Here is a 27,587-nt window from a genome sequence, read left to right on the forward strand (position 1 = left end):
CAAGGTTGACTTAGCCTTCCATCCTTTCTAAGGTAGGTAAATTGAGGACCCAGTTTGTGGGGGCAATAAGCTGACTTTGTATAAATATATACCAAAGTATGAAGGCTATTGCTTAACGCATTGTAAGCCACCCTGAGTCTCCGGAGAAGGGCGGCATATAAATCAAATTAAAAAAAAAAAAAACCGCCACAATTCACTTAACCAAGGTGGCAAGAAAAAGTTGTAAAATGGGACAAAACTCACTTCACATGCTTAGGAAGAGAAGTTTTGAGCTCAACGGTGATCCTAAGTCGAGGACTATTTCGGTTAGTTAATGGTTTGAGATATTCTGAGAAAGGTTTAAGGGTTCAGGAAATTGTGTGAACAGAACTTCTGGCCACTTTAAGATGGTTGGAGTTTAAGCCTCAGAATGGCCGGAAGTCCATCCATCTGAAAGTCATCCAGGATGAAAAATCTCCTGCTGTAGGGCAGTGGTGGGATGCTCCCGGTTCGTACCAGTTCACAAGAACTGGTAGTAAACATTTGTAGTAGTTCGGAGAACCGGTAATAACATTGGCTGGCCATGCCCCCGAACCGGTCCCCAGCCTGATCGCCATTCGCTTACCCTGCCCACCTCATCAGAGACTTTTTTTTAAAAAAAACTTTTAAAAGCATTTTTTCTACAACCTCTTCGGCCGAAAAAATGCTTTTAAAAGTAAAAAAAAAAAAACCTCTGATGATCGTGCAGCTCAGCTGGGATGTCAAAGGCTTTTAAAAGCATTTTTTCTACAACCTCTTCAGCCGAAGAGGTTGTAGGAAAAAAAAATGCCTTTAAAAGCCTCTGGCGATCCCAGCTGAGTTGCCTGATCGTCAGAGGCTTCTAAAAGCATTTTTTTCTGCAACCTCATAAGGTTGTAGAAAAAATGCTTTTAAAAGTAAAAAAAAAATGGCCACGCCCACCCAGTCACATTACCCACCAAGCCACACCTACAAAATAAGCCACGCCCACAGAACCGGTAGTAAAAAAATTTGGAACCCACCCCTGGGTGCTTGGGTGGGGGGTTGGACTAGATGACCTGCATTCCTACAAGGTCCCTTCCAATTCTGTTATTCTGTTATACAGAAGCTGTGAGAGCTTCATCCCTGGAGACTTTCAAGAAGAGACTGGGCTGCCACCTGTCAGAAATGGTGTAGGGTCTCCTGCTTGGGCAGGGGGTTGGACTAGATGACCTATAAGGTCCCTTCCTTCCAACTCTGTTAATCTGTTTGTTTGTAAGGGGATAGAATCTGAATGGAAAAAAATACCATCCTACTTGGATGTTTTTTTTCCTGGGGAAAGAACGTAGCTGTGCCCCTCTTTTACCAACTACAGGTAATCCTCAAGTTACGACCACAACTGCAGCCGACCGCAACCGTCATAAATACAAACCAGTGGCCAAGCGTCTCAATTTTTGATCACACGACCATGGGGATGCTGCAAAGGTCACAAGTGTGAAACACGGCCATAAGTCGCTTCGCTCAGTGCTGTTGTAACTTCGAATGGTCCCTAAACGAACGGTCGTAAGTCCAGGACTGGCTGCATCAAGAAGGAATCTTGGAATCAACTTCCCGAGGTGAGAAAATCCTCTCTCCCTAACTGGTCTTAAGCAGTACGGATCTCTGCTATGGATCCTGCCCAGTGGTGAAATCCAAATCTTTTTACTACTGGTTCTGTGGGCGTGGCTTGGTGGGCGTGGCAGGGGAAGGATTCTGCAAAATCCCCATTCCCTTCCCACTCCTGGGGAAGGATATTGCAAAATCTCCATTCCCACCCACTCTGGGGCCAGCCAGAGGTGGTGTTTGCCGGTTCTCTGAACTACTCAAAGTTTCTGCTGCTGGTTCTCCCGAACCTGTCAGAACCTGCTGGATTTCACCCCTGATCCTGCCCACCCATAATTACCTGGAGGGATCCCAGGGCTGTGGGGAGCGTAGGAGAGGGAGCTTCTTTTCTGGCATCAATGAGGATGACCACCGCCTGGTCGTGGGAACGCTTCCTGCATGGGGGAATAAAACAAAGTGACATAGACTCTCGAGCGGAGACAGACTTCTTGGCCATCTCTGTTTCCCTTCTCATCCAAGAAGCTTTTTCAAGGCATATAAACCCTTCCCTTCCCCTCCATCCAGTCAGAGCTGAAGAAGCACCTGGGATGAGAAGCGAAAGGTCTTCAAAAGAAGAAAAAAACAAGAAAGTCCAGTTGCCTCCTGAAAAAGCACCTTAGGGACAACCATGGCCTGGATGACTGAGAATCTCTACAGACGTTTAGCTACATAATTTGGGATGAACACACTCTGAATGGTGTGGGAGTAGGAATGGATTGTTCTGTCCCCGTCTCACACACACACACAAACAGACAGCCAGGGGTTAAATAAACTGGCAGACAACCAATTCTTCCGATAAGAAGCTTGGCAGCAACCTAGTAGCTGCTTGCTAAGAACTTTACTCATAAAACAAAATACACACAGTCAAGAATTGTCCAGTTCGTAAAATAAATCCAAGGCTGATAATGTTGTTTCCAAAGATGCAATGTGACTCGATAGTAGTTAGTTTTGTCCGTCACAGAGTCTGAATGGCCACCTCACCCCCTTTTATACCCTGTGGGGTGTGGTCCAGTGACTCAGCTTAATTTCTGGCACGCTTTTTCTTCTTTTGCACGCGCTTATCTCTGCGACGCTGCCGAGGATCCAGCCAAGACTCATCTCCCTCATTACTGTCCACCTGTGGTTGCGTGGATGTGCTTGGCCCCGGGCTATCTCTTGCCCTTCGGCGGACACCGAAGGCATTGCCAGAGAGGAGGGTCCTGGAGAGGGAGGCCTTGCCAACTCCTCTCCTTCACTCTCGGAGTCCTCTCCTGTCGATGACACAGGCTCAGGTAACAGAGCCACAACATGGATTTCCAGAGGGGAAATTGCAGACTACAGGAATCATTTGCACCACTCAGGTGACCCTGAGGACACAGGTAAATCTCCAAGTGGCCTCAACGACCCTCCAAAAGGATGCAAACGACCAGCTGTCTGCAAGGAATATAAATCCTTCCATTCCCCACCATCCAGTCAGAGCTGAAGAAGCTTCATGGATGAGAAGCAAAACGTCTTCAAAAGAAAAACAAGAACGGGGTCTTCTAGGATGGTTTCCCATCTTCCCACTCTAACCAACAACCTAAGATTTCCTTGTGGTCTCCCATCCTTTTACAGACCAGGAACAAGGTTTAGGGGTTTTTTTTAAAGCTAGGCAAAATTGAGCCGATGCTGCCCCCTGCTGTCCAGGAGGTGAACTAAGAGGCTGGTGAACTGGAAGGGAATTTCTGGAGGAGGCAGCAAAAGGGGTGGGGGGGAATTTAGAACTTGGGGGGATGTCTATGGAGATTCTCCCTCTTCCAGGTCAGGGTTGTCCCAAAGGTGCTTTTTCAAGAGGCAACTGGGCTTTCTGGTTTTTTCTTTGAAGACGTTTCGCTTCCTATCCAAGAAGCTTCTTCAGTTCTGATTGAACGGTAGAGGATGGAAGGATTTATATTCCTTGCAGACTGTTGGTGATTCTTTTAGAGAGTTGTTGAGGCCACCTGGAGGTTTATCTGTGTCCTCAGGTCACCCAAGTGGTGCAAATTGCATTGTACTGTGTACCCCAAGGATAAAACACCCAGACACAAACTGAGCAATGTGGTATAGGCAGTACAACGCAGTGAGACATGTGCAGATCTGTACATTGGGGAAACAAAACAACCACTTCACAAACGCATGGTACAACATAGGAGAACAAACCCATCAGGACAAGATCCAGCAGTCCATTGCCCACCTGTCTTGGCTCCCTCCCATCGTCTCGGCCTCCTTTCCTCTCGACTGGCTTACCTGGCCATGGAGCAAAGGCAGAGTAGAAGCCGTGCCACCTCTTTGGCGGAGAACCCAGGGTCCTGCCAGCCTCCTCCGTTTTGGGGGATTTCAACCAGGGGCCTCCCGAGCTTGTCCACGCTGCCTGAAATTCCAGAAGAAGTCACGACAAACCACGCATGAGTCCACGGGTCTCAAAACGTGGTCACTTTTAAGAGTTGTGGACTTCAACTCCCAGAATACCCCAACCACCATTGCGAGTTGAAGTCCACAATTTTAAAGTGGCCACGTTTGGAGACCTTTGCATCAGTTGTAAAAAAAAAAAAAGTTAACACCCTACAGAGCCTCCCAGTTTACCAACTGTTGTAAATTTACTCCACTTTGGAAGGGGCAATGTAGCAGGGATGAGATTGAAAGGGTGCATGGTTTGGAAAAATCCTCAGGGAAAATGCTCTCTTGAATTAGAACAATTAATCAGTGGAACTCCTTGCCTCCAGAAGTTGTGGGTGCTTCATCGCTGGACGTTTTTAAGAAGAGACTGGACAGTCACTTGTCTGAAATGGGATAGGGTCTCCTGCTTGAGCAAGGGGTTGGACTAGAAGACCTCCAAGGTCCCATCCAGCCCCTAGGATTTTATGATTCTGAAGAGCACGATCATTGAACTGGTTGTTAAACCGGAAGGATCCCACCACTGAAGCTAAGGATCTACTCCACCCAAATCTTTCACGGATCAACTCTCTGGCCATCAACCCAACTGGACCAGCCGGGAGATTTGGGCAGGAAAACATCTCTCACTCAGACCATCTTGGAGTGTTTTCCACTCAGGGTACCTGGCAGACGGGCAATCCCCGAAGACAAAAGCTCAGAGTTGAGCAGATCCCAAGGGACCGACGCGGAGGGACTCGATCCCAGGACAAGCGACTCGCTGATCTGGGTTTCAGTCCTGGAGGGGGTGATGCCAACAGCGTCCAGATTCAGGGGTCTTGAGAGTTCCCCAAATGCGACTTCAGTCTGACTGGAACCTGGGAGAGAAGGGGAGAGAAATGGACATTATATATTCATTTATTTGCTTATTCATTCATTTATTCATTTGTATATTTGCATATTCATTCATTCATTCATATGCGACCCATCTCACAGACAAGCAACTCTGGGCAGCTGACAAAGCTCATAAAAACAGAGGGACATAATATTAATACCTTTTATATTTAAACTAGCTGGACACCCATGCTTCGCTACGAAACTATGTGCTCAGGCTTGATAAATTGACACTTGCAGCCTGAAACTTCATGTAGAATGTGTAACTCCGTAGCATCAGAGTGTGTTCATATAATGCAACTGGCAGTTGGAACAGAGTGGGAAGGGGAGTAGAATGTCCCAGCCCGCAGCATCCATTGGTATTCATCTGGCTAGCATCCTGTCAGTGTGTGAGAGAGTTGAGGGGTGTTTGGAAACCCAAACAGTATTTGCTGTGTGAGCAAGAAGGAGACAGGAAGGAGGGTAGGCGTGGCTTAGCTCAACTGTTCTGTAGTAAAGCTGCTTGCTGCTGTGAAAGTGAAACTGAAAGTGAAACTCCTCTCCTCTGCTTGTGTTTTGCATTTGGAACAGATTTCTTTTGAGGTGGGGAGGGGGAGTAGATCTCCTTAGCATCAGAGGGCTGTTTGAAAAGTGAAACAGTATTTGCTGTGTGAACAAGGAGGAGACAGGACGGAGCCTGGCTGTGGCTTAGCTCAAGTGTTCTGTATTAAAGCTGCTTCCTACTGTGAAAGTAAAACTGAAAGCAAAACTCTTCTCTTCTGCTTGTGTTTTGCATTTTGAACAGGTTTTCAGGTGGGGAGGGGGAGTGCAACTCCTTAGCATCAGAGCGTGTTAATAATAATACAGGAAATACTAATGCTCTGATGGTCATTTCGAAAAATCCTTTCTTAGTGAGTACCTAGAAGCCAAGAGGAAGATATGTGGCAAATTTCAAGTTTGTAGGTTTTACAGTTCTGGAGATTTCATGATTAATGCATGAGTGGTTTTCGCTTTGATAGATAGATAGATAGATAGATAGATAGATAGATAGATAGATAGATAGATAGATAGATAGTGTTTTTCAGCCTTGGGAACTTGAAGAGGGGTGAACTTCAACTCCCACAATTCCACCCATCTTCAAGTTCTCAAGCCTGAGAAACCAATCTGGCTGGAGAGTTCTGGGAGTTGAAGTCCACCTATCTTCAACTTGCTAGGTGTGGCAAACATTGTCTTAGAAAATGCTAGGGAGAATTGGGGTGGGCTGAAACAATGCTTCTTTGGGGGGGAGGCACTAGGTAACACCCCCTCCCCTTCCTGGGGGCCTCCTTGCCCCCAACCCTCAGGACGTTTTGCAAGGCCTCCTATGGTGAAGATCTTAATATTGGCTGTTAGGCGGTTTGAGTTCATTGGTGCCCGTGGCTGCTACTCATTGATTATATAGTTTTAGGTTCTTCTTATTGGCCATTTAAGTTGTATTTGTTGAGGCTGTAAGACCGGATGGTATAAAGTTCAATGCAATAAACAAAATTATTTGACTAACTGATGCTTTGTTTAATTTAATTTAATTTATTTATTAAATGCTGCCCGTCTCACTATTAGGAACTCTGGGCACCTTGCCATGTTCCAAGGTCCTTGATTTATAACATTTCATTTAGTGTTACGACAACATCGAAAAAATTGGATCATTTTTCACACAACTGTTGCAACATCTCCACTGTCACATGATCAAACTTCAGACACTTGGCGACTGACTTGTATTTATGACGAGTCGCATCGCCATGTCCCGCCGTGTCATGTGATCCCATTATTAGTGAGCCTGAGTGGCGTAGGAGGCTAATGCCTCCTACTAAGGCAGCATTTAACATCCAGCTGCCTGCAATTACTGCAGGTTTGAATCTCCCCAGGCTCAAGGTTGACTCAGCCTTCCATCCTTTCTAAGGTGGGTAAAATGAGGACCCAGTTTGTGGGGGCAATAAGCTGACTTTGTATAAATATATAAAAGTATGAAGGCTATTGCTTAGTGCACTGTAAGCCGCCCTGAGTCTCCGGAGAAGGGTGGCATATAAAAATAAATAAATAAATAAATAAATAAATAAAAATAAATAAATAAATAAATAAATAAATAAATAAATAAATAAATAAATAAATAAATAAATAATTATGCGACCTTCTGACAATGAGGAAGCCAGATTCACTTAACTGAACCTACCGCAGGGATTTACTTAATAAACTGTAGTAAGAAAAGGTCATGAAACGAGGCAAAACTCACTTAACGACCGTCTCACTTAACAATGGGAATTTGAGGCTCAATTGCAGCCGTAAGTCAAGGACTGCTTATAAACCAAATTTGATTCCTGACATCTTACCCTTTCCAGCTGCTGGCTTTGCTCTGGCCGCTTTTGGAGAAGAGACCATCAAGGCTTTCTTCCGAGGCCCTTCGGGCCCCTTGCCAGCTTTTTCGGGGGGCCCGGGGCCCTCCCCAGAAGAGGCCAAAGGACGGTGGCCTTTCAGGAAGGAGAATTTACTGCTGACCGCCGGACCTTCGGCTGGAGACTTTGCGAGTTTCGTGACCCCCGACTTGGGACTTTCCTCAGTTTTCCTTTCCTTGTTGGGGTGTTCCGAGAGGTTCGGAGAGATCATCTGGCCTGACCCTTCATCCAGCTGGGCCTCTGTGTCCTCTGAAGAGGACGCTGCTTGGGTCAAGTCCATTTCCTCCAATATGGCCGCCATCAGCCCCGAATTGAAACTGATGGGATTTTGGAGAGCCGCCATATAGGAGTCTCGGTAACGGCACCGTGGCTCATGGATCTTGGAGTCCGGACTTAGTTTCCTTCTCAGACAGGGGGTACAGGGACCTTCCTCCAAATCTTGCTCCTTCCCACAATTCCAGGCCTCCCCCTGAGATCCGGCCTCCCCATTGGGCCGAAGAAGCACCTTCTCAGCCGTGGGAAATGCTTCCGGTTGAAGGTGATGAGGGGCCACCTCTGGAGAAGACATCTCAACTTTGGGAGACTCTTCTGAAAACTCCACCAGGTTGACATATTCGCCTTCCAGGTTCTCGCTAATGATGTCACAGAGGCTGGGCACCACAAAGAGGTTGGACTTCTTCCAGGAGCCTTGGTCCACCTTGATGAGTCCTGGATACTTCCCTTGAGGTGGTTTGGAGACCTGGTCTCCACCGCTGGGGTGGCTTGGAGGCTCAGCATTCAACCTGCAGTGGGTCTCAGGGTGGACCGAGTCCTTCTCCATAAGTTCTGCTTTGGGGAGCTGGACGAACTCCGGGGTAGCTATTTTACTCCAGAGGACGGGGACAATCCCGTTGCTGGTGGCCACCAGGCAGGTGTGCAGGGTTGGCCGTTCCAGATCTCGGTTGACGTCCTCCAACCAAGCTTCGGTGAAGAGCCAAGAGCAAGAGGCATCAGGGATGGAGATCTTCTCAGCGGTGGTCAAGTCCCTGGAGAGACACTTCACCACCAGGCAGGCTGACTGCTCCCCGCAAGGCTCGGCTTGGAGGTAAAAGTCTCCCGGACGGAGCAGTAGGGGGTTCAAGGGGCTGAGATGGACGGTCACCTTCTCGTGGAGACACAAGGGCCAGCCTTCGTGCAGGAAGACACAGCCAGAGTAGGGAGCCTGGGGGGGGGAGAGGGGGAGGCAGAGAAGGAAAAAGAGAAACCATGGAGTGAAACCATTAAAATCTCCGAAACTTTAACTGTTTTTAGCTGTTTTATACTGATGGTGCACTGATGAAGTTACCTAGTGTGGCAGTAAGATGTCTGTAAGCATATAACCAAGTTCAGAGACCACCAAGGACCCCATAGTTCTCCTCCTCCTCCTCTTCCTTCTCTCCGCAAACCTCACTCCTTTCTAGCACTGATGACATTACATAGTTGGGTCATGAAATGTCTTTTAAAAAAACAAGCCAACTCAGAGAACACCAGAGACCCCACAGCCATCCTCCCCCACCGTTCTGCAAACCTGACTCCCTTCCAGCACTGATGGGGAATTCTGGGAGTTGAAGTCCACCCATCTTCAAGTTGCCAAAGTTAAGAAATACTATCCCCTAAGACTAGAAGGCCCTGCCATGAAATCACCAAGAGTTGTGAAACTTATTATTATTATTATTTTGCAATAGTTGTCTGCCGGTGGGAGACTCCACACTCTGATTTCATTGTACAACTGCAGCCGCTGGGTGAGATCATCCGTGGTTTCGGGGTGAAGTACCACCAGTACGCTGACGACACCCAGCTGTACATCTCCACCCCAGGCCACCCCAACGATGCCCTTGAAGTGATGTCCCGGTGCCTGGAGGCCGTACGGATCTGGATGGGGAGAAACAGACTCAGGCTCAACCCATCCAAGACCGAGTGGCTGTGGTTTCCGACATCCCGATATAGTCAGTTGGTGCCATCGCTGACTATTGGGGCGAGTCACTGGCCCCCACGGAGAGGGTTCGCAACTTGGGTGTCCTCCTGGACGTACGGCTGTCTTTAGAAGAGCACTTGATGGCCGTGGCCAGGGGGACTTTTTATCAGGTCCGCCTGATTCGCCAGTTGCGCCCCTTTCTGGATCGGGACTTGTTAAATACGGTCACTCATGCTCTCGTTACTTCACGCCTGGACTACTGCAATGCTCTCTACATGGGGCTCCCCTTGAGGAGCACCCGGAGGCTCCAGCTGGTCCAGAATGCGGCCGCGCAGGTGGTTATGGGGGCGACTCGGCGCTCCCATGTAACACCTCTCCTGCGCGAGCTGCACTGGCTCCCGGTGGTCTTCCGGGTGCGCTTCAAGGTTTTGATTATCACCTTTAGAGCGCTCCATGGCATCGGACCGGGGTATCTACGAGACCGCCTTCTGCTACCAATAGCCTCTCACCGACCAGTACGCTCCCATAGAGAGGGGCTCCTCAGGGTGCCGTCGGCCAAACAGTGTCGACTGGCGGCCCCCAGGGGGAGAGCCTTCTCTGTGGGGGCACCTACCATCTGGAACGAGCTCCCCCCGGAGATACGGAGGATCCCGGATCTGCGCACGTTTCGTCGTGCTCTCAAAACTTTTTTATTTCAGCAGGCTGGCCTGGCTTAACTCTCCTCTTTTAAATTTTTAATTCGTTTAATTTTATAAATTGGGTGTTTTAATCTGTGTTTCGGCCAAAATATTTAATAATTTTAAGGGACTTTTAATGTTTGTATTATCTGTATTTTATCTTGGCTGTTCACCGCCCTGAGTCCTCCGGGAGTAGGGCGGTATAGAAATTTGATTAATAAATAAATAAATAAACAATCCCACCATTTGCATGAAGTCACCATGCTGAGCGTGCCTTTGCTGGGGCTTGCTCTGGACACCTGTGGACGCTGCACTGAAGCCCAACATCCCAGAGTTACCAATTACATGGAGAGGGAGAGAGAGAAAGAGAGAGAGAAAGAGAACGAGAGAGAAAGAATGAAAGACAGAATGAAAGAGAGAGAGGGAGGGAGGGAGGGAGAGAATGAGAGAGAGAGAGAGAAAGAATGAGAGAGAAAGAATGAAAGAGAGAAAGAATGAGAGAGAGAATGAGAGAGAGAGAAAGAATGAGAGATAGAAAGAGAGAGAGGGAGGGAGAGAATGAGAGAGAGAGTGAGACAGAGAAAGAGAAAGAATGAGAGAGAGAGAATGAGAGAAATGAGAGAGAATGAAAAAGAATTATTTAAAAAAAGAATGAGAGAGAGAGAAAAAGAGAAAGAAAGAGAAAGAATGAAAGAGAAAAAATGAGAAAGAGAGAGAGACACACACAGACACACAAACACAGAAGGAGGTAGGGAGGAAGAGAGTGGGAGGGAGGGAAAGAGAATGAGAGAGAGAAAAAAAAGAGAGAGAGAGAGACACACACACACCCCCAGAGCTGGGGATTTTCCTTCTGTACTTACACAGGCAGCTTGTCGGATGTGCTCCAAGAGGCGCTTCAGAGGGATGAGGAAGTCCAGGAGGCAGCAGAGCCCATCCCCATGGTACTTGGACTCCAGGACCCGGAAGAGCTGGCTCAGCACCGTGGGAGCCGTGACCTCGAAGGGAGGGAAGAGCCCTGATAAAGTGTTCTGCACAGCAGCATCCAGAGATTGGGGGTCCTGCCATGGGAAAGGAAGGAAGGGAGGCAGAAGGAAAAGGAGAAAGGGAAGGAAGGAAGGAAGGAAGGAAGGAAGGAAGGGAGCAACAGATATTTTATTATTTAGTAAATTTATCTGTCAGCCTTCTCACTGTCAAGCAATTCTGGATGACTTACAGTGTCATAAAACAATCAAAGCACCAGTAGAAGAGAATATTTGTAGTCCATGGTTGAATTGTTTCTTGCAAGGTGTTTTGTGACCCAACTAGGGAACATCATCAGTCCTAGAAGGGAGATAGAACAAGACCAAACCCCACTCCCTTCTAGCGCTGATGATGTTCCCTAGTTGGGTCATGAAACATCTGCAAAAAAACCCACCAAGCTCAGAGAGCACCAAGAATCCTCCTCCTCCTCCTCTCCACACACCCCACTGCCTTCTACAACTGATGATGTTATTTGTTGGGTCATGAAATGTCTGCAAGTAAACCATCAAGCTCGGAGAGCACCGAGGACCCCACAACCCTCTTCCTCCTCCTCTCTGCAAACCTCACTCCCTTCCTGCACTGATCATGCCACCTATTTGGGTCATGAAACATCTGTAGAAAAGCAACCAAGTTCACCAAGGACCCCACAATAATTAAAGCGTGATAACCACAAAGCATTAAAATCAGAACACTGGAATGGGGACGAATTGCAAACATTGGTAAGGTTGGAAAAAAAAAACCTCGATGGAGCAAATCTGAAGCCAGAGCAACCCATAAGATGGGCCACATCCACAAGTACCGGGATCACACCATTTTTTACACCCAGGTTAGGAGTCCATCCATTCTTTGGGTTGGCCCAGTAAAATTAAATTGGTATTAATTTGCTGCTCAACGTTTACATGTTTTCATTGGTTTATGTCATTACGGTATTTCTAACATGGTACGATGTCCAGAGTTGCTAATAATGAAATGGGCGGCATGTACATTTAATCAATAAATTACATTAAATCAAACAAAACCATCAGTTAGTCCAATAATTGCAATTTCTGTTGTGTTGGTGTTTTTGGCCCTATCTTTGCCTGAACTGGGGTTGCATCAATGACACCATTGTGGGTGTTTGTGCCAGCTAAAGTTTTAACGTAATTTTGTTTATTGCATTGAACTTTATACCATCCGGTTTAACAGCCTCAAAAATACAACTTAAACGGCCGATACGAAGAACCTAAAACTATAAAATCAATGAGCAACAGCCAATGAACTCAAACCGCCTAACAGCCAATATTAAGATCTCCACCATAGGAGACCTTGCAAAATGTTCTAAGGGTTGGGGGGCAAAGGAGGCCCCAAGAAAGGGGGGTGCTACTTAGTGCCCCTCCCCAAAAGGAAGCATTGTCTCTAGCCCCAATCCCAATTCTCCCTAGCATTTTCTAAGACAATGTTTGCCACACCTAGAAACTTGAAGAGGGGTGGACTTCAACTCCCAGAATTCCCCAGCCTGGCCAATGTTTGTCAGCCTTGGGAACTTGAAGATGGGGGGAATTCTGGGAGTTGAAGTCCACCATTTTCAGGTTGCCAAAACTGAGAAATATTGGTCTGGCTGGGGAATTCTGGGAATTGAAGTCCACCCATCTTAGGTTGTTCAACTTGCGAACTACTGCGGTATACTCAGGCTGTCCCTCCCCCCCCCCCCAAACGGGTGAAATCCAGGAGGTTCTGGAGAACCGGTAGCGGAAATTTTGAGCAATTTGGAGAACTGGCAAATGCCACCTCTGGCTGGCTCCAGAGTGGGGAGGGAATGGGGATTTTGCAGTATCCTTTTGCCGGAGTGGGGTGGGAATGGAGATTTTGCAGTATCCTTCCCCTGCCACGCCCACCAAGCCACACCATGCCCACCAAGCCATGCCCACAGAACCCGTAGTAAAAAATTTTGAATTTTACCACTGCCCTACATCAGTATGGTCACTGCACTTTTGGGGAGAAGAATAGCGGGCTTCTGTCAACACAGATTCCGGATCCAGCCTCTTGGATGCACCAAGCTCTAATTCTAGGATGGGAGGCCACCAGGCGATCCTTCTGGCTTCTCAAGTAGACCTTTCTCTTGGGTCTACTGCTGCAATTCCTTGAAGGGTGTGTGTGTGTGTGTCAAATCTTAGTCTTTTGCAACTCTCTGCTGCCCCCCCCCCCAATTAGCCATCTGGAGGTTGGTACCCCTGATCGGGTGGCTCTCAGCCTCCCCAACTGATTGATTTATAACAACAGAATAACAGAGTTGGAAGGGACATTGGAGGTCTTCTAGTCCAACCCCCTGCTCGAGCAGGAGACCCTAGACCATTGTGGACAAACGGCTGTCCAAACCTTTCTTGAAAACCTCAAGGGATGGAGCACCCATAATTTCTGGAGGCCAGCAGTTCCACTTGTTAATTGTCCTCAGTGTCAGGAAATTTCTCCGTTGTTTCTTGTCCTGCCTTCAGGGGCTTTGGAGAATAGGTTGAAACCCACCCCCCTCTTCTTTGGGGCAGCCCCTCCGATATTGAAAAACTGTTATCATGTCCTGGTCCTTCTTTTCCTTAAACTAGACATACCCTCAACTGGTTCTTGGTACGTTTTCGCCTCCACTCCCCTAATCCTCTTGGTTGCTCTTCTCTGCACTTTTTCCAGAGTCTCAACCTCTTTTTTTAATATCGTGGCAACCAAAAATATATGCAGAATTCCAAATGTGGCCTCCCCAAGGCTTTATAAAGCGGTGCTAACACTTCACACATGATGTTGAATCCTTGGGGTGGGGGGGGGGCATTGTTGGGAGATACCCCCCCCTTCTCACGTTATGTCCCAAATGGAGACTTTGTGGCTCAGCAGACTTCATGGGAAGGAAGGAGAGCTTGTCCAACCAGTTTTTCCATCCACCGCCCCCCCTTCCTTTGGTCTGCATGGCTGCAGCTGAAACCCACCCACCGTTTGATAACCGGATGGGACTTTCTTCCCAGGGAAAAAGTCAGGAGGGCCCTATTGGGGAGGGGGGGCATTTATTTATTGGCTTCTTTAACTGCCCGCCTCCCAATGGGGGAGGGGGGCTCTGGGCAGTGTACAATTTAATCAATATACTACAACATTAATAAGTGAGTAATTTAAAGTTGGAGGAAAAGTGGGGGGGAGGACAAAGGGGGGGGGGAGGAAATGAGCCTGGATAGCTCAACAGACTAAAAGCCTGTTATTAACATTCAGCTGCCTGCAATTACTGCAGGTTCGAATCTCACCCGGCTCAAGGTTGACTCAGCCTTCCATCCTTTCTAAGGTAGGTAAAATGAGGACCCAGATTGTGGGGGCAATAAGCTGACTTTGTATAAATATACAAAAGGATGAAGGCTATTGCTTAACACATTGTAAGCCGCCCTTAGTCTCCGGAGAAGGGCGGCATATAAATCTAATTAAAATAAATATTTTTTTTAAAAAAAGGAAGACTAAATAATGCTCCAACACTGGAGGTTTTTAAGAAGATGTTGGCTAACCATTTGTCTGAAGTGGTGTAGGGTTTCCTGGTGGGCAGGGGGTTGGACTAGAAGACCTCCAAGGTCCCTTCCAACTCTGTAATTCTATTCTATTCTATAATGGTTAAATTAGATGGAGAAATATAGAAATAAACGGGAAGAAATAAAAATCGTGGAAAGGAAATTAGGTACAGGTTCATGTCAAATATAAATAAAATAATTAGAATAATATAATATATTATAATGATATATATATATGATATATTAGAAATATATGTATAAAAGGTATATTAAGATAAGAGAAAATGTATAAATATGGATTACTGACGCAAAACTGTTGAAAAGAAGATGTAAATATCTGATTTTGTTTATTTTTTAAAAAAACTGTTTAATAAAATATATTTTAAAAAAATAAGTGAGTAATTTAAGATCAGCATTTTAAAATGTAAATTAACATGACAGGTAGTCCTCTAGATACAACAGTTCATTTAGTGACCATTCAAAGTCGCAGCGGCACGGGAAAAAAGGGATTTGTTATGACCGTTTTTCCACACTTATGACCGTTGTAGCATCCCCGTGGTCATGCGATCAAAATTCAGATACTCGACCGCTGACTGACACTTATGACCATCGCAGTGTGCCGGGGTCACGCGATTCCCCTTTGGCGACCTTCTGACAAGCAAAGTCCATGGAAGAAGTGAGGTTCACTTAAGAACTTAAACAACTTCAGCGATTCACTTATCAACGGTGGCACGATAGGTCATAAAATGAGGCACAACTCACTTCAATGTCTCACTGGACAAGAGGACTCAATTAGGGTCGTAAGCCGAGGACTACCTGCACAGAATTACAGAAGGTGTGGGGACCCCTCCCCCCACACTTCAACTTCAACTCCCAGAATTCCCAGCCAGACTCATGTTTCTCAATCTTGGCCACAGGAAATGGATGGACTTCAACTCCCAGAATTCCCCAGTTAGTTGCAACGATTTATTTAACAACTTGAGACAAGGAAGGAAGGTTGAAAAATGGGGCAAAAACTCACTTAACAAGTGTTTCACTTAGCAACAGAAATGCTGGGCTCAATTGTGGTTGTAGGTCGAGGACTATCCGTACTTCCTCTTATAGCCCAACATGCTGCACCCCCGTTTTCATTTCCTGCTAGCTGGGGAATCCTGGGAGTTGAAGTCCACACACCGCAAAATTGCTGGGATTGAGAAGTTCTCTTCTAATGCATTTCCCCACCTCCCCTCTCCAGGTTTTTTTCTCTAAGGACGTTTCTGCCAAGGGCCTTGTTTTCATCCCAGGTGCTCCCACCTGAGACGGAAGTGGAGGCGTGACTCACTTTGCAAAACCTGGAGTTGGAAACGTAGCTCCTGCAGAGCAAACCACACGGGAGAATCAGGCCATTTCCGTGACCACAAACATGGGTGAATCATATTTCAGTCTGCCCAGAGGTGAAAACATAGGAACCGAGTCTTGATTTGCACCTTATCTCCATGAAAGGAGAAGAGGAGCATGGCGGTCGGGTCAAAATACTCAAATCGATTGGGTTAAAATAGCTCGATGGGGCAATCAAAGAACCATCAGTGTATAAACAAGAGAGCCAACCCTCCTCTCTTCTAGCACTGATGTTGTTACCTAGTTGGGTCATGAAAGGTCTGCAAGAAAACTGCCAAGTTCAGAGAGCCCCAAGGACTCAACAGTCGTTGTCCTCCTCCTCGCACTGAGGATGTTACCTAGTTGGGTTATGAAATGTCTGCCAGAAAACATCCAAGCTCAGAGAGCACCAAGGAGCCCACAATCCTCCTCCTGCTCTTCCTCCACAAACTCCACTCCCTTCTAGCACTAATGTTGTTCCCTAGTTGGGTCATTAAAGGTCTGCAAGAAAACATTATAATTGTTCTGATTGTAAGGAAATTCCTCCTTAATCCCTGGTTGCTTCTCTCTTTGATTAGTTCCCATTTGTTGCTTCTTGTCCTGCCCTCAAACGCTTTGGAAAATAAGTCCAGCACCTGTCTCAGTTTTACTGTAACAGTAATAGAGTTAGAAGGGACCTTGGAGGTCTTCTAGTCCAGCCCCGTGCTCGAGCAGGAGACCCTAACCCATTTCAGACAAGTGACTGTCCAGTCTCTTCTTAAAAGCCTCCAGTGATGGAGCGCTCACAACTTCTGGTGGCAAGCAGTTCCACTGGTTGATTGTTCTCACTGTTACCTGTGTCCCCCCCCAAAATAAGACCTGGTCTTATATTAATTTTTGCTCCAAAAGACACATTATGGCTTATTTTCTGGTTAGGTCTTATTTTGGGGGAAAATACAGTACTAAACGCCTCCATCTGGTTGACGATCTTAACCGGGACTTATTTTTGGGGGAAGGGATTATATTACGAGCATCCTGAAAAATCATGCTAGGGTTTATTTTCCGGTTGGGTCTTATTTTCGGGGAAAACAGGGTAGGAAGTTTTTCCTTAATTCCAGGTTGCTTCTCTCCTTGATGAGTTTCCATCCATTGCTTCTTCTCCTGCCTTTCGGGTGCTTTGGAGAATAGGTGGAGCCCCCCTCTTCTTTGGGGCAGTCTCCTCAAATACTGGAAGACTGCTATCGGGGCCCCTCCTACTCCTTCTCTTCAATGGCAAGATTTACTCAAGGAGTAAGGGGTGGGCTTCCTGCAGAGTAAATGGGAGGCAGCCCTGCAGAACTAGCAACTGGCATGGCAAGAGAGCGGGCATGCCGCAGCAAGTATTGGGGGTGGGGGGGCAGTGGTTTCACCTGGGAGCAGCCCAGGCAGGTGGCATCAGAGTTGGCAAGACTCTGATGATGCAAACAGGGAGAGGTATGGCAACGCCACAATGCTTGTTTGCAGAGGGACTGGGAAAGCCCGTGCTGATCTCATCGAGAGGGAGATTCGTACGGGCTGGGTCCCGACGGAGAAAGATTCAGGCAATACAGGTAGTCCTCCAGTTACGACAGTTCGTTTAGTGACCATTCATAGTTAGCACTGAAAAAAAGGGGATTTATGAGCGTTTTTCACACGAATGACCCTGCATCCCTGCAGTCATGTGATCAGAATTCGGAGGCCTGGCACCTGGCTCGTATTTATGACGGTCGAAGTGTCCCGGGGTCACGTGATCCCCTTTTGCGGCCATCTGACCAGCAAAGTCCAGGATGGGAGAAGCCAGGATCGCTGAATACCCGTGTGACAAGACTTCACTGCAGTGATTCACTTAGCGATTGTAGACAGAAAGGTTGTAAAACGGGGTAAAACTCACTTAATAAAGGAATGGGAATTGCAGAGAGGAAGAGGGGGGAAGACTGTTGAGTCCTTGGGGCTCCCTGAGCTTGGCTGTTTTCTTGCAGACGTTTCATGACCCAACTAGGGAACATCATCAGTGTTAGAAGGGAATGGAGTTTGTGGAGGAGGAGAGGAGGAGAAGGAGGATTGCGGCAAACATTTCATGACCCAACTAGGGAACATCATCAGTGCGAGGAGGAGGAGGAGGACTGTTGAGTCCTTGGGGCTCTCTGAGCTTGGCTGTTTTCTTGCAGACCTTTAATGACCCAACTAGGGAACGTCATCAGTGCGAGGAGGAGGAGGAGGAGGAGGACTGTTGAGTCCTTGGGGCTCTCTGAGCTTGGCTGTTTTCTTGCAGACCTTTAATGACCCAACTAGGGAACATCATCGTCAGTGCCCTAGAAGGTAAGCTACCTCTCTCTCAGGTGAAAAAACGCTTTGGATGGCACCGGGTCCTGCACTGAAGTGGGTTTTGAGCCTGGCAAGGCAAGAGACCAAGGACTTTTGTCTGGGTGGTGCCAACCTTGACTTATAAGCAGATGCTACTCTGGTTGCAGAAGGTCATAGTCTGAATTTAGCTCTCCTTGGCCCGGGGGGGTGGGTGGGGGGGCTGGCAAGGGGCATTCCAGGGCCCCGCAAAAGGCGGGTGGGCATAGAGGACAGACTCCCCCACCACCAACCAGCAGGTGCCAGCCTGGTGTCGCCCCCGGGGGCCCCAACAAAGCAGAGGCTGCGATCGATTCCAGCCTTGTGACTTTTAATCCTGGGCAGATACTCCCAGGCTAACATGGGAAGCTATTTTTAAAACCTTTTGTAGAGGCTTAGAGCTTTTGGAGGAGTTGTTTACACATACCCCAAATTAAAATCATCTGCCAAGTGGGGAGGAGGAGGGGGAGGAGGAGGAGGGGGAAACTCCCAAATTTTTCCCAGCATCGATTATGGAAGACAAACGGGAGGAATTGAGAAAAGCCGAGGAACTGGAGTGAGAAACGAGGTTAAAAGTGAAAGAGATTCTGGGTCGGGGCAACAGACTCCACCTGGCATGGTGCCCGTAGCCTTCAATCTGACCTTGATCTTCAGGTTTGTTGAACCCAACTGCCAAGAAGAGGCCCCTTCCCCACCCCCCATGGCCCAGGAATCTCTAGGGAGGGGAGACAGAATGTCTGGTATCATTAAAAGGGACGTCTAGTCTAACTCACCCCAAAGTCACTGAGTGGGGAAATCTCTCTTTTCTTCCAAGGTTTGTTTCTTCTCTTTTGTTGGAGAAGAAAATAGATTGGCAAGGACTGTTTGGTCTAACAATGAAAGCATCATAGAAACTAGGCGTTGTGAGTTCTAGTCCAGCTTTAGGCATGAAAGCTGGTCGGGTAGCTTTGGGCTAATCACCAGGAGATAGGGAGTTCTAGTCCCGTCTTGGGCATGAAAGTCAGCTGGGTGATTTTGAGCCAATCACCAGGAGATGGGGAGTTCTAGTCCTGCCTTAAGCACAAAAGCCCTGACCCCTGAGGACGTGGACAGGATTCTGGATAGACTGAACGCGACCACTTGTTTATTGGACCCGTGTCCCTCCTGGTTAGTGCTGGCTTCTCGGGAGGTGACACGAGGCTGGCTCCAGGGGATTATAAATGCTTCGCTGGGTGAGGGTGTCTTTCCTGCCGCCTTGAAAGAGGCGGTGGTGAGACCTCTCCTCAAGAAGCCTTCCCTGGACCCGGCAATGTTGGTAAATTATCGTCCAGTCTCCAACCTTCGTTTTGTGGCAAAGGTTGTTGAGAGTGTGGTTGCGCAACAGCTCCCCCAGCACCTGGATGAAACGACGTATCTGGATCCGTTCCAGTCAGGCTTCAGGCCCGGGTACAGCACGGAAACGGCATTGGTCGCGTTGGTTGATGATCTCTGGAGGGCCCGGGACAGGGGGTGCTCCTCTGTCCTGGTCCTGTTAGATCTCTCAGCGGCTTTTGATACCCTCGACCATGGTATCATGCTGCACCGGTTGGAAGAGTTGGGGGTGGGAGGCACTGTGTTGCGGTGGTTCTCCTCCTTTCTCTCTGACCGGTCGCAGTCTGTGTTGACAGGGGGACAGAGGTCGACCCCGAGGCCCCTCATATGTGGGGTGCCGCAAGGGTCGGTCCTCTCACCTCTCCTGTTCAACATTTATGTGAAGCCGCTGGGCGAGATCATCCGTGGTTTCGGGGTGGAGTACCATCAGTACGCTGACGACACCCAGCAGTACATCTCCACCCCGGATCACCCCAACGATGCCCTTGAAGTGATGTCCCGGTGCCTGGAGGCCGTACGGATCTGGATGGGGAGGAACAGGCTCAGGCTCAACCCATCGAAGACCGAGTGGCTGTGGCTTCCGGCGTCCCGATATAGCCAGTTGACGCCATCACTGACTATTGGGGGCGAATCGCTGGCCCCCACGGAGAGGGTTCGCAACTTGGGCGTCCTCCTGGATTCACGGCTGTCTTTAGGAGAGCACTTGACGGCCGTGACCGGGAGGATTTTTTATCAGGTCCGCCTGATTCGCCAGTTGCGTCCCTTTCTGGATCAGGACTCGTTACGCACGGTCACTCATGCCCTCGTCACCTCCCACCTGGACTATTGTAATGCTCTCTACATGGGGCTCCCCTTGAGGAGCACCCGGAGGCTCCAACTGGCGCAGAGTGCGGCCGCACGGGTGGTAATGGGAGCGACGTGGAGTTCCCATGTAACACCTCTCCTGCACGAGCTGCACTGGCTCCCGGTGGTCTTCCGGGTGCGCTTCAAGGTTTTGGTTACCACCTTTAAAGCGCTCCATGGCTTAGGACCTGGCTACTTACGGGACCGCCTACTACCACCAATAGCCTCCCACCGGCCAGTACGCTCCCATAGAGAGGGGCTCCTCCGGGTGCCGTCAGCCAAACAGTGTCGACTGGCGGCCCCTAGGGGGAGAGCCTTCTCTGTGGGGGCACCCGCCATCTGGAATGAGCTCCCCCCGGAGATACGGAGGATCCCGGATCTGCGCTCCTTCCGCCGTGCTGTGAAGACCTTTTTATTCCATCAAGCGGGCTTGGCCTGATCTCTTCCCTTTTTAAATACGTAAATTTTAATCTGTTTTTAAATTATTGGGGCATTTTAATTTGTCTGGGCCAAATAATTTAATTTGATTTTATCGGGTTTTTAAATTTTGTGTATTTATGTATTTTATTGTTGGCTGTTCACCGCCCTGAGTCCTTCGGGAGTAGGGCGGTATACAAATCAAATAAACCTAAACCTAAACCTAAAAGCCGGCTGGGTGACTTTAGGCCAATCACCAGGAGATGGGGAGTTCTAGTCCCGATTAAGGGATGAAAGTCAGCTGGGTGATTTTGAGCCAATCACCAAGAGATGGGGAGTTCTAGTCCTGCCTTAAACACAAAAGCCAGCTGGGTGATTTTGAGCCAATCACCAGGAGATGGGGAGTTCTAGTCCCGCCTTAAGCACAAAAGCCGGCTGGGTGACTTTAAGCCAATCACCAGGAGATGGGGAGTTCTAGTCCCGTTTTAGGCATGAAAGCCAGCTGGGTCACTTTGGGCCAATCACCAGGAGATGGGGAGTTCTAGTCCTGCCTTAAACACAAAAGCCAGCTGGGTGATTTTGAGCCAATCACCAAGAGATGGGGAGTTCTAGTCCTGCCTTAAGCACAAAAGCCGGCTGGGTGACTTTAAGCCAATCACCAGGAGACAGGGAGTTTTAGTCTTGTTTTAGGCAGGAAAGTCAGCTGGGTGACTTTGGGCCAGTCCCTCTCTGTCAGCCTACCTCACAGAGTCGTTGTGGGGGTGGGGGGAAAGGAGGAAGGAGTTTTAGGTATCTTGGCCTCCTTGAGTTACTTCTATATAATAATAAACACCGGATAAAAATCAAATAAATTTAATTAATCAAATGAATGCTGGACAGCCCCTCCCTTGCATCCCTGGTACCGCCCTGCCAATACCCACCCACCCCACAAAAACAGACGGAGCAAAATCAAGACCCCATCTCCCTAACCCCCACCCCCACCCCAAGGCCTGTGCTTCTGCCCTCCCCTTGCAGAAAAGCACTTTGAAACCCAAATTTTCCGGCCACTGTCCCTCCGAGCTTAAGAGGGAAACTGCTGACTCTTCTAATTTCCCCTCCCTCCCTTCCTCCCTCCCCTTCTTTTTAATGAAAAGACCCTTGCCCCTACGGGTCACCTCCAGCAGTGCAAGCAACTCAGCAGCCCCCCCACCTCCGAGGTGGGAAGACGGAGGGCCCCCCACCCCGGGAAAAGGCAGCCTGTTGCTACACACCCCCCCCCCCCCGGTCCTTCTCGCCCGCCTGCCTCCTACTCATCTCTTCCGCTGACATGAAAGACACTGGAAGAAGACAAGCCCCTCCGGCCGGGACCACCCCCCACGTTCTCCGCAAAACAGGAACTTTTCCCAGATGCAACGATTTTGGCAGGAATCCGAACAAGGAGCCAAGAAGGAGAAGGAACAATGAATTATGGAGGAGAAAACAGCCCCAGAGAGCCAGCGGGGAATGAAACTGTCTGGGAACGGGTATAAACAAGCAGTCAAGTTCCCACCCTCATGAACTCTCCTCCAGCTTTGGAAATGTGGTCACCGCCAACCTCGGAGGGTGTGTGTGGGGGGGATTCCTGGATCTGTGTGGAAGGCTGTGCTCCAGGGAAGGGATGAAAAATTTCAGTCCCTGAGATTTTCTGGCTGGTTGGGAAAGTGCCCCCTCCTAAGCCGGACAGATTTCTTTTGCCCGTTTGAAACTGCAATGGAAATGCACGCATGAATCTATATAGAATGACAAGAGTTGGAGGGACCTTGGACGTCTTCTAGTCCAGTGTTTCTCAACCTTGGTAGCTTGAAGATGGGTGGACTTCAACTCCCAGAATCCCCCAGCCAGCGGCACTCAGACAAAACAGCCATCAACGGGCACATAGAGATGGACCACATTTACACACCATTCAAAAGAGACAATCAAAAAGCTAAAAGATCACTGCACTTCTTGGCCAGAAATAAAATACCCACAAGAGCAGAGATTAACACAGTGTTTCTCAACCTTGGTAGCTTGAAGATGGGGGGACTTCAACTCCCAGAATCCCCCAGCCAGCGTTGCTGGCTGGGGGATTCTGGGAGTTGAAGTCCACCCATCTTCAAGCTTCCAAGGTTGAGAAACACTGCTCTAGTCCAACCCACTAGACAGGAGACCCCATCCAGGTGAGTCCTTGAATTACAACCCTCTGTTTAGTGAGCATTCGAAGTTACGACGGCACCGGAAACAGTGACTTAGGACCATTTTTCCCCGCACATATGACCATTGCAGCTTCCACGTGTTGACGTGATCAAGATTCAGCCGTTTGGCAACTGACTCGTATTTATGACGGTTGCAGCGTCCCGGGGGTGTGTGTGTCACATGACCCCCTTTTGTGACCTTCTAACACACAATTCAATGGGGAAGCCTGAGCCGCTTAACAACTGTGGCGAGAACGGTCGTAAAAGGGGTCCAAACTCACTTAATAAATGTCTCGCTTAACAACAGAAATTTTGGGCTCCATTGTGGTCGTAGGTCGAGGATTCCCTGTTCCATTTCAGAACAAGTGGCTGTCCAGCCTCTTCTTAAAAACCTCCAGTGTTGGAGCACCCACAACTTCTGGTGGCAAGCAGTTCCACTGGTTACGGTAATTGTTCCCACAGTCGGGAATTTTCTCCTTAGTTCCAGGTTGCTTCTCTCCTTGATGAGTTTCCCTCCGTTGCTTCTTCTCCTCTCTCTTTCCCTTTCCTTCTGGACCAAACTCCCTACACATCTTTCTTTCCAAGCCACAAAGATTTCCAAGCCCACAAGCTGCCTTTCCAAACAGCTGCTAATAATCTCGACCGCCCTGTGCCAAACTTTTGTTCCTGCTGCTGAAGACGAGCAGGGGGATTTTTTTTTTTTTTTTGCGTGAGAAAGAAACTTCTCCCTGCAGAGCCAAGGAAAGGAAGAAGAAGTAGAAGAAGAAGAAGAGGAAAAGGAAGAGGAAGAGGAGGAGGAGGAGGAGGAAGAAGAAGAAGAAAAAGAAGAAGAGGAGGAGGAGGAAGAGGAAGAGGAGGAGAAGAGGAGGAGGAAGAAGGAGGAGGAGGAGAGGAGGAGGTGGAGGAAGAAGAAGAAGAAGAGGAGGAGGAGAAGGAAGAAGAAGAAAAAGAAGAAGAGGAGGAGGAGGAAGAGAAGGAGAAGAGGAGGAGGAAGAAGAAGGAGGAGGAGGAGGAGGAAAGCAGAAGAGGAGGAGGAGGAAGAAGAAGAAAAGAAGATGAGGAGGAGGAAGAGGAAGAGGATGAGGAGGAGAAGAGGAGGAGGAAGAAGGAGGAGGAGGAGGAGGAGGAAAAGAGGAGGAGGAAGAAGAAGGAGAAGGAGGAGGAGGAGGAGGAGGAGGAAAGAAGAAAAAGAAGAAGAGGAGGAGGAGGAGGTGAAGAGGAAGAAGGAGGAGGAGGAGGAGGAAGGAAGAAGAAGAGGAGGAGGAGGAGGAGAAGAAGAAGAAGAAGAGGAGGAGGAGGAGGAGGAGGAGGAGGAGGAGGAGGAAAAGAGGAGGAGGAAGAAGAAGGAGGAGGAGGAGGAGGAGGAGGAAAGAAGAAAAAGAAGAAGAGGAGGAGGAAGAAGGAAGAGGATATATATATATATATGTATGTATGTATGTCTAACTGTGGGTTGTTTTGCTCAACCCCTAAACTCAGACAACCTACAACCCTCCAGATTTCGAGGCTCTTACAACTGCCACAATTTTAACCGACCTACAACCGCCCCGATTTTGAGACACCTACAGCGGCCAACATTTCCTGCCTTGGCCAGGCCCTTTCCTAGGGAAGCCCAAGCGACACCCAGTTTACCCCCAAGGCCCCCAGTCTCGGTCTGATGCAAACCCAGTTAACCCTGCAGCCGGTTTCCCCTCTCTTTAGAAAGGCGCCCTTTCTCTCTCGTACCCACTTGGTGCCAAACGTCGCATTGGCACCGGCTAGGAGAAGATCAAAGGCACAAAAATCAGGGTGGGTTGAGTCACCGCGGAGCCCAGCCGGTAGACTTGCTTGGCGCTCAGCCAGGGGCACCGGGTGGTCCTTCCCTGCCCCCCTTCCCCTTGAGGAGACCCGAGCTCTGCCCTCCCACCGTCCTCGGGGCGCACCTGGCCCCACATCCTACCTAAAAGCACCTCCTCTCCGTTTCCTTCCGCCTCGCTGCCAGCCGCGTTGCCCTCCCTTCGCCCGCACTTCGTGGAAACTTCGGCAAACTCCTCCGCCCGCGATAAGCACCTACCTCCCTACCTGGCGCCGTCCCACCCCCGGACTCTCCCTGCCCTGGAGGAGGAGGGCACGAAGCTCGGGTAAACACGGAGGGGGGGGGTTTCTCTCGTTTAAAGGGGGTTCTCACGCTTTTTTTGGGGGGGGGGACCTGCCGCCTGCAAAGGACAAAGCCGGAGCGGAGCTGAACTCGCGCAAAGTTTTGCTGTCTTGCAAAAGTGTTTTGCATCCGACGGAGGGTTGCGCTAAAGTGGCCGGGGAAGTGGGGTTTGGGGGGGGGGTTGGTTTGCAAAGCAGTGGCTGGAGGTGGGGGGCCCCCCGAGGCTCGTCTTTGGGAGGGGGGGTCTCCGGGCAGAAGAGGGGCGCCGGCTGCAAAAAGAGGAACAAAGGCGTTCTCATTACCATGGCTCCTGCGGAGGGGGCGCTGGAGGGCCCCCCCCGGACCCCAACTGCCTTCCTTCCCCGGGGATCACTGGACGGCCGCTTTCCTCTGGCTGCGCTGCCCGGCTCCCCCATCGGGATCCCGCTCAGGCATTCTGGAGCGGAGGCTCCGCTCCTTGGGCGGGGGGGGGGCGCCCCGGATGGGATCCAGGTGTGCTTGGCCCCGGGCGACGGGCCTGCCTGCAACCGAGGACGCCCCCCGACCCAGCGCTGCCGCCTCTCTCGGCCCGGCCTCGCGAAGAGAGAAGGGCTCTCCGGCGGGGGGTAGAGGAGGGGTGGGAGGGGAATGGAGGAAAGGGGTGGGGGGAAGAGGCTGCCCGCTCTGGAAAAACTCCCTCCCTCCCTCTCCTCTCCTTCCCCTCTCTCTCTCTCTCTCTCACACACTCACACACTTTCTGTCACTCTTTTCCTCCCATGCACCCTCTCACACATTCTCTCTCCTCTCTCTCTCTCACTCTCTCTCTCTCCCTCCCTCCCTCTGTCTCTCTCTCTCACACACACACACTTTCTTTCTCTCTTTCTCTTTTGCTCTTTTGCTCTCATGCATTCTCTCTCTCTTTTCTCTCTTTCTCCCTCTCTCTCTCTCTCACACACACACACTTTCTATCTCTCTTTCTCTTTTGCTCTTTTGCTCCCATGCATTCTCTCTCTCTTTTCTCTCTTTCTCCCTCTCTCTCTCTCACACACACACACACTTTCTATCTCTCTTTCTCTTTTGCTCTTTTGCTCCCATGCATTCTCTCTCTCTTTTCTCTTTCTCCCTCTCTCTCTCTCTCTCTCACACACACACACTTTCTATCTCTCTTTCTCTTTTGCTCTTTTGCTCCCATGTACTCTCTCACACATTCTCTCTCCTCTCTCTCTCACTCTCTCTCTTTCTCTCTCTCCCCCTCTCTCCCTCTCTCTCTCACACACACACTTTCTATCTGTCTCTCTTTCTCTTTGGCTCTTTGGCTCTCCTGCACTTTCTCTCTCTTTTCTCTCTCTTCTCTCTCTCTGTCTCTCTCTCACACACACACTTGCTCTTTTGCTCTTTTGCTCTCATGCATTCTCTCTCTCTCTTCTCTCTTTCTCCCTCCCTCTTTCTCTTTGTTTCTCGTTTGCTCTCATGCACTCTCTTTTCTCTCTCTCTCTCTCTCTCTCTCTCTCTCTCTCTCTCTCTCTCTCACGCGCACACACGCTCTGTCCCCAGGCTGCAAAGGACTCCAGAGCTATGCCAACCCTGCAGAACAGCAGCCCTCTTTGTGTCCCGGGTCCTGCCCTGCGCCCAGACAGCCTGAGAACAGCTTCCTTGCCCGCAGGAGTGGGGAGGGGGGGCCTGCAAACGCCTCCAGGGTGTAACGCTTGCAGTTGGCGCTGGGGTCTTGCAAGGAGCCCATCCTGCCCGAAGTGACTCCGGTCCAGGCCGCCTCCTGCTTGGCCAGCCTTTCTTTCTGCCAAGAAACCCCTTCCCACCCCTTCCTCACACCTCCCCACCGGCTTCTTTCTCCTTCCCTTCCTGAAAGGGGCCCTGACTGCCCTCCCCCCTCCCTCCCTCCAGTCAATAGGGAGCTTAGCTGGAGATGCCAAGGAGGGAAGCAAAGGAGGAGAGAGGCTGCCTGAGATTCCCCCCCCCCCACACACACACACACAAAACGAGGAATCTACTTTGCTCACAAATCTGGCTGTGCAGCCCTGGAGATGGGAGGGTGTTGCCAAGGAAGGGGGCAGGAAGGGAAGACCCTCCCCACTCTCCAGCCCCCAGGAAAACTTCTATTCCTTTGAAGCAGAGCACCAAAAGGCAGGAGAAGAAGCAACGGATGGAAACTAAGCAAGGAGAGAAGCAACCTAGAACTAAGGAGAAAATTCCTGACAGTGAGGACAATTCACCAGTGGAACTACTTGCCTCCAGAAGTTGTGGGTGCTCGAACATTGGAGGGTTTTAAGACGCGATTGGACTGCCGTTTGTCCGAAATGGTCCAGGGCAGTGATGGCCAACCTTTTCGGCGCCAAGTGCCCAAACCGGAACATGCATGCATGTGTGTGCAGGTGCGTGTGCCAGAGCACCGGAAAACCAAGACCAGCTGGCCAGAGCGCAGATGCCTATTTTCTGGGTCATTTTCAGGCTGTTTTTGGGCTGTTTTTCAGGCCACAAATGGCCCGAAAAACAGCCTGGTTTTGGGCCATTTTCCGGCGCTACGGTGCCCGTGGAGAAAAGC

At 49.5% G+C, this 27,587-nt stretch overlaps 1 protein-coding gene across 1 annotated transcript in view; it reads right to left on the bottom strand.

The window, feature by feature from the left end:
- KIAA1755 (KIAA1755 ortholog) overlaps positions 1-26,633 on the bottom strand; it is a 46,914-nt gene extending 20,281 nt beyond the window's left edge. Inside the window, exons 1-6 of the mRNA XM_034419409.3 lie at positions 25,351-26,633; positions 10,757-10,954; positions 7,224-8,487; positions 4,671-4,862; positions 3,862-3,985; positions 1,919-2,012 (exon numbers count right to left, since the gene is read on the bottom strand). Of these exons, the coding sequence (XP_034275300.2) occupies positions 1,919-2,012; positions 3,862-3,985; positions 4,671-4,862; positions 7,224-8,487; positions 10,757-10,954; positions 25,351-25,464 (1,986 nt within the window). The 5' untranslated portion in view covers positions 25,465-26,633. The remainder of the gene's footprint in view (positions 1-1,918; positions 2,013-3,861; positions 3,986-4,670; positions 4,863-7,223; positions 8,488-10,756; positions 10,955-25,350) is intronic.
- Positions 26,634-27,587: the final 954 nt, after the last annotated feature.

This window comes from Pantherophis guttatus, chromosome 3, assembly GCF_059756535.1.
Source record: "Pantherophis guttatus breed Tessera chromosome 3, ASM5975653v1, whole genome shotgun sequence".
In the NCBI taxonomy this organism is placed as follows: Eukaryota; Metazoa; Chordata; class Lepidosauria; order Squamata; family Colubridae; genus Pantherophis; species Pantherophis guttatus.